Source organism: Crocodylus porosus, unplaced genomic scaffold (genome assembly GCF_001723895.1).
Source record: "Crocodylus porosus isolate Cpor-Errol unplaced genomic scaffold, CroPor_comp1, whole genome shotgun sequence".
Lineage (NCBI taxonomy): Eukaryota > Metazoa > Chordata > Crocodylia > Crocodylidae > Crocodylus > Crocodylus porosus.
This window is the reverse complement of record NW_017728950.1, coordinates 1,040,270-1,047,802: the sequence shown is the minus strand read 5'-3', so window position 1 is coordinate 1,047,802 and position 7,533 is coordinate 1,040,270. Positions and strand designations below refer to the sequence as shown.

General features: G+C 39.6%; 1 protein-coding gene across 3 annotated transcripts in view; it reads right to left on the bottom strand.

Moving 5' to 3' along the window:
- Positions 1–7,533, bottom strand: part of CUNH9orf3 (chromosome unknown C9orf3 homolog) — a 326,108-nt gene that overhangs the window by 115,659 nt on the left and 202,916 nt on the right. For all 3 annotated transcript variants that reach the window (XM_019554787.1, XM_019554789.1, XM_019554788.1), the window contains exon 11: positions 3,033–3,093. In XM_019554787.1, the coding sequence (XP_019410332.1) occupies positions 3,033–3,093 (61 nt within the window). The remainder of the gene's footprint in view (positions 1–3,032; positions 3,094–7,533) is intronic.

The following is a 7,533-nucleotide window of genomic DNA, read 5'->3' as shown; positions in this document are numbered from 1 at the left end:
GTCTTTCCCTCCCTACTAGCGTGCTCACCTCACCCCAAATTTTGGTATCATCAGCGAATTTAAACAGGTTGCTTTTCACCCCGTCATCCAAATCGCTGATAAAGAAATTGAACAGCGCGGGCCCAAGGACCAAGCCCTGGGAGACTCCGCTGCCCACTTCTCCCCAGGTCTAATATGATCCATCCACCAACACCCTCTGAGTGCAACCCTTCAGCCAATTTGCAATCCATCTGACTGTGTAGGCATCAATGCCACAGTCGCCCAATTTTTTAATGAGGATGGGGTGAGAGACGGTGTCAAAGGCCTTGCTGAAGTCGAGAAAGACTACATCCACGGCAACACCTGCATCCAATACTTTCATGACCTGATCATAAAAGGCAATCAGGTTGGTCTGACGTGACCAATCAGGTTGGTCTGGCATGTTGTTCTCAAGTCCCTACTGACCCTTGCATTTGACATCCCCATTCCTTTCTTTACCCAAGTCTCTGCACTGTACATCTGTAGCAGGGTTAGTGTTGCCACACCCGTGGCATAGAAAATATCCAACAAGCAAAACTACTTTGCACCCAAAAGCTTGGTTAAAATCTGTCCTAACAGTACAATTGATCCAATAAAAATATCACTAAAAACCCTTGCTTCTTGTATGTCTGTGGCACACTCTAAGCAACCATGTTCCCAAGCTTCCCATCCTCTCCCAGCAATGTGTGCCCACATCATTCACTGAATATGCTTGTTTGCATCTCTGTATCCTAGCTTAACACGGTGATGGCAGATTTGGAAGGTGGGGACAGTAATGAGGGGATGAAAGTAGGGAAGTGTGGGAAGCAGAGCTGAGGGCCTGCCTAGATCCCACACAGTATGTCTCTCACTTCCTTCTTTCCTCCTCAAACATGCCCATGCTTCTCTGATCTCTTTTTTCCTTAGTATCAGCATGCAGACAAAGAGAGTGCCTTGGACACAGGATAGGGGAGGAAATGAGACTAGGTATGCTCAGCACATTGCACAGGCTCATTTGCACTAAAAACAAGGAAGGAGATAAGAAAACTGATGGAGATTATACCTCTCAAAGCTCTAGTTCTGTTCTGGGTTCCTTCCCTTGATCAAAAACCAGTGGCAGAAAGGAAAGCCTCTGAAGTGCCTCTTAGTCCCTTAAGCCCTCTCTTAGTCTGAGAGATGTACTTGTACTTGTTGAGAAAGTGAATACCGAGCGTTAGAGCACAAATGGTTCTATTTCCCTTCCATTAAAGCCCATCACTTGGGTTGAAGGCACCCACATTTTCTCCCTTTTTAGTTCTGCTCTGTCAGTACATCTGAACTCTCACAAAGAGATGTCCCTTTGAGAATGATTTTTCTTTCACTGTGGGATCAAAAAAAACAACTAATGCTTGGATTAGTTCTTAATTGTAATCACTGAACTGAGTTTTGAAATGCATAGTGTTGGAATGGTTCCTTAAGAATCACTGGGTAGGGGTGAGATGACCCCTCAAAAGTTGTGTCCTAATACAGTCCTAAGAGGCAAAGGCTGGGAAAGGGGCAGAGTTTTTAAGCTTCCTTCTAACATTCACACCAACCTGTAATGCTCTGACTTTCTGCCCTGTGTTCCCTCCCTACTGCGATCAGTTCCTATATCCCCCGTCTCAATACCAATATTTATGAATAAGCACATTGTATGAGCAGCTTAAATCAGGGGGTTCTGTATCAGGAACCAAACCCTGACCAAAAAGCTACTTGCTTTTCTTTGATCACACTCAGCTCAGCTGTTCAGGAAATTAGAGAATATTGTGAATAACAATGTCACCATCCTAACTGCTTAGTATCTTGTCTAAGTAATGTTAATTGCCTTTATACTGATTTTAAAGCAAAAACAGATAGAATCTGGATTTTACAGCATTTTACAATATTATTTGGAAGCAAGTATTTTGGTCTCAGTGCAAAATTTCCAGAAAAAGCCCTACAGAATGCAAAGAAAGAACAAGGAAAATATACCCTTATCTATTCTCTGAAAGTGGCTAATGGTAATGCTCAAGCACATAATACATGGGTCCAACTCAGATTGAATGACCATAGCAAGTCACCTTGAAGCACCCAGATATTTTATTAAGAAACTTCCTGAAAATCTTCTGGCTTCAACAAATCTTATTTCTTATATAGCCTCTTTTAGGCTCCTTTTAGGCAGCTACCAACTTTGTCCTGTTTCAGTATTACTTCTCCCAAGAGGGCAGTTGGTGCCAGGCACTACTGAAGATAAATCTCAAGTGACCAAAATCATTTTGGGGATGGAGCAGAGGTTTGAATATAAATAAGCCCCAGATTTGAATCTGAAAACAACTGAAGAATCAAGTGATTTTGGTTTGTTTTTTTTTCTGGCAGGGCAGTGGGGAAGGCCGGGGGGGTAACAGTATTTTGAGAACTTATTGCTCAAAAGAGCACATATTTGAACTAGTGAGGCATGGCAAATATTATGAAGACAGAACAAAGGATATTATAAACAAGAACAAGGATTTCAGAGATTTCACAGTAGTCAACCTTTAAACCAAAAGGATTACCCCATCATATCAACAGTAGTGCTCTACTGCAATAAATGTAACTCACTTAACAAATTCCGAAGATTTGTGAACAAGTCTCAATATTCACAAAATATCAAAGTACAAATACTTTAATAGTTATTGAAGTTATTGCTGTCAGTGTATCTGTCAGTAATTCACAAATTAACATCTGTGAACAATGCTCCTTACTTGTAGTGGAACCCTACTACAATACCTCATAGCACACTTTCCAGTGACCAGAGTGATTAGCAATAAAACTGAAAGATCTCCCCTTTGGCAGCTTTGTTGAGATGAAAGTAGAAGGAAAAAACCTGTAACTGATCAAAAGTGAGCCCACATGAATATAATATAAAGACATGCAGAGCAGATGTCATCAAAAGAGATTTATTTTGTACTGTACCTGTTATAAATACAGGCAGTGATTTGAACAATGTGCTTGAAAAAGTCATTGTCTGGAAACTATTGAAAAGAGGTATTTTCATTTACCTTTGGTATTCCAGAAGTGTCAAGCCAGTTCTGGAAGATACTTTCAACAGACAGCCCATACCTTAAAAGTAAAAATAGAAGTTTAAACTCATTTCATGGAACACAGGCACAGATGTAAATTTTCCAGAGGAAAAGAAAACATGTTCTGTGGACACATGATCTTATAGAGTAAGCAGCGGTTTTTAATCCAGATGTATTGCATTCTTGTTCCTTTTAATTAATAACATTCAGAGATGACACTTGCGAACTGAAGACAGATTGGATTTTGTGTGTTTAAACTTAAGATGATAAATTCAGTGCTTATGAGGGCTGACAGGGCAAGGGCAAGAAGCTAAACTGCATTTATGAAACACATGTAAAGTATGAGCAGGTGCTCTCTGGTTCTCTCTGTGCGGTTTTGCTTGGGTTCTTTTATTTTTTGTAAGAAAGCCACAGTGGGGCAAAATTAACTAGAGACATTTAAAATTAGGGTTTTATTGAGGCAGAAATCAAAACATAAGGGAAAAAAGGGCAGAAGAAAAACTGCAATGAAATTTGAACCATCTTAGATTTATGAGTTTTAAAACGTACTGCTGGATCTTAATTCTCCTTGAAGTTACTAAGTCTCAGTAGAGATGGATGTCAGCTTCTAAACATTTTTTGTCCTGGTAACATTTATGGTGAAATCACAATATACTTTGAAACCACAACTCCTACAAAGGAAATAATTTGTCACAACTGAACTCAGTGAGACAGTTACCTACATGCATAAGAGCTTGCAAGCTGAGAACTTAATTTAGTATCCTAAAGTTCTTTTTAATCACTTTTGGTTGACCAAGGGTTGCTCAACATAAAATATAGCCAATTTCCTAAATAAACCAGCATTATCATTTCATTTTCCCTTCTTATCCTTTCAAGTACTATATCACAGTAGGTTTAGAACAATAACCTGCAAAGGATCAGCATAAAAAACAGCCATTCTGAAGTCCTACCATGAGGGGACAATTGTTTTTTGTTCCCACTTGACATTTGTTTTGTGAACTCTCAAAAAAGTAAAAGAAACTTTTTTTTGGTAGAGCTGTGCTTAAAGTTTTGATTCCAGAGATTATTTATTTCTGGATTATACCACATGACGGGCTTGTAATGAAAGCACTGAGACAACTTTAGGTTCACTGATTTTAATGACACTGCCATGAAATACAAAGAATTCATCAGCAATAAAAACAATAGTGCTTGGTACCTACAAAGCAACTTTTAGTTATGGTTTGCAATTACTTATAAGCATTAGATTTCTCTCTCTCTCTCTGAGACAGATAAGATCTGTGGCTCTGATTTGCAGCTGGGAAAACTGAGGAAAAGAAATTCTGGGACTTGGACAAAGTGAAGTGATGGGTTACTGGCAGAGCTTACAACAGATTCAAGGAGCTCTAATTCTCAGTCTTTGGTATAACTGCTTGGCAACGTTAAAGAGAACATCTTGACACCTCACAGATATTTAGATAATGAAAAAAAGTTTTCAGTTATTGGTGCCTCTTTTTATAACAGTAGCATTTTCTCCAGACAGTTATTTCTTGAGTTGAATGCAAGAAACATAAGAACATTTAGGGAAAAAAATATTTCTCTTCAGAACCTCTTTTATGTGACATCAGGCCCACAGAATACAAGTGCCTGTCAAGTAGTAATGGCTTTATCCGCCCGGCACTGATGCAAGGTGCAGAAGAACTGACAGAAAGTGAGATTGCAGGCAAGATCCTATCACTGTCACTCTTATTCAGCGCAATGCCAGTGTGAAATCAACTGGAATATTCAAGCAATGAAAACTGTTCAGTGGAAGGATGGCCAATTCTGACACAAATTAGAAGCCAATGAACTGCTCATTAGCATAACTGTTCAGCAATATGAGTAAAACATACACAATCTGATGCTAATGGGCTGGCTCAAGGTGACACAGAAAAGTCAGTGGTGAACCCAGGAACTGATGTTCTTGGATGCATCTATATGAGACATTTATGACACAGCTGATTAATTAACTGTGTAGTAAATGTCTCAGCTTCTACATGTGAGACGTAGAATTAATAAACTCTGCAATCAGAATAGGACTTGTAAAACACAAGTGCTACCCTTCTGCAGAGTTTTTTCATGTTCAGCAGCTCACATGTAGATGCTACCACAGCTGGCTAGGGCACAGAGTGCCTCAGTGTAGAGCTAGCCAGCAGGCAAGCCCCCACACTGAAGCATCCTTGTACCTCAGCCAATTCCTCCACAGTACATGGAGCCCAGTCAGAGAACCCCCAGGCTGGCAGGCTGACCCCCTGGGTCCCCTGCCACCCTGGGCTGCTCCTACCAGGCTCCATGTGCTGCGCACAAATAAACACTGGATCAATATGCTCCAGTTTCTTGCTCCTGGGTACACATTCAAACAGTGTCCCTGGAGGCAAAAAACTCTGGAGTAATAAGCTCTGGAGGTTATTTGTGTGCATTAATCGAATGTGTACGTGTGCCCCTTATGTTTCACCCATAAGGGCATTCTTCCCGAGAAGTACTGTTATGTGTCCTTCAAAATGTAAAGCTTTTCCAGAGACCTGGAAGATAACACCCTGGTAGTTCTGTGCAGAAATTAGCAAGAATGGGCTGGGGACAAAAAAAGGAAGTAAAAAACAAAGGCCTTGAAAAGACTGAGATATCTATATTTCAGGACAAGATAATTTAATGCTTGTCTGCATTGTGCAAGTAATTTACATACGACAGTGTTGGCAGATGAAGTGTTTGTGGTGGGACAAATCCATCACCTCCTGAGGAAAGGTTGATAATACATGCAACTTAAGGTAAAACTTTCTGTCAGAAGTATCTCTGTGAGTCGGATGAAATTCACCCCAGGCTCTGAGACAGTAGTCTCTGCCATGAACAGATAGTTTTCCCCTCATGTCATGTGGTTCAAATAATGATATTAGTCTAGCAGAAGTATTTCCACTTAGCCAGGATCCTGAACTTTCAGGAAATTACCATTCTGCATGTCTGATCACTATGGAAATGGATTTTTTAAAGATACCTAAGAGTGTGCAGAACACAGGAACATATTTGTATATGGCAGCATTCTACATCAGCATGGATTATTTAAATCCAGACCTAACCATTTTTATCTGGTACCTGGCTGCTTGTGCAAATCCACTGGGTTCAGTGCATTTAACTGCTAGGTCCCTGAGACAGAGTTATTTTTCTTTATCTGTTGCTGATAACGTGATTCAAGCATTCAGACTTGATCTGCCCAGCTACTGTTAGTCACAATGAATACCCAAAAGATGTTATGTCCCTGCATTACATTGACCCTAACAAGGTGGAGTATTACAAGTAATAGATGTTAATGTCCAACAGTGTTATGTTATTTGGAAGAAAAAATAATTATCAGTATTTTGACATTGAGAGAAAAGCATATAATCAAAGTTAATGAGAAGAAATACAGATATTTTCTGAGAAATAATTCTGTAACTTGAATGATTAATTGGGAGTGCTGAGGGTTCCCTGTCACTCTACCTGTAATGTTGCATTTGAAAGCAAAGGGATACACTAATAACACATCTTTATAACGGAATTGGTTTATTTGATTTAATACTTAATGTTCACCTTTCTGATTTTCTTAAAATGATGATCTAGTGCTTCTTTTAAAAATTGCATTACAGTACAAGTATGTTCAAAGAAGTAACTTTATTTTTTTCCTTTAAGAGGAAAAAATAAATATTTCAAGCCCTTTAGCACCACAGAATCAACAAAGCTATAGAAGAGAATGAGCTGACTTCTATTCTGCCTCTTGCATCATCATCAGCATTAATGACATTCCAAGTACAGAATTTTGATTTTGTTGGTGCAAAGTCAAAAGGAGCACAGCTTGATATTCACAGTCTCAGTGGACTTTGCTTGCTAGCAGCTAGAGGAAAAAAATAAAACTCTTTAACTTGTAAATTTGATCTGTTTTTCATTTAGGGACAATAAACACAGAACACCATGATGCTAGTTTTAATATTTTTTTCCAGACTATAGCTATACCTTAAGGATATGATTGTTTTTAATACAGATCAATGAAAAATAATCGTGCTTCATTTGCAGTAGCTTCAAGATGCCTAAATCTTTATTTAACTTTCTCTGGGTTCAGAATCAACAGGAGGCCATTTCCAAATACAGACTTTGAAATGAGCATATGATGAGAGTCCCACTGTTAAGTCACCATACTATCCAAGGGGAAAAAATATGCAGACGTGTTGCTCAGATACTGTTGCAACTCTAAAAGGCTTTCTTGAGAGTAAGGATTACAGTCTGCTCCCCCACAACCCATACTTTTTGAATCTCCGCAAGAGGAGACTGAGGGGGGATCTTGTGGCTGCCTATAACCTTATCAGGGGCCACCAGCAGGGACTCGGGGAAAGTCTGTTCGCCAGGGCCCCCCCTGGAGTCACCAAGAACAATGGCCACAAGCTGAGGGAGGATAGGTTTAGGTTAGATATTAGGAAGAACTACTTCACTGTAAGGG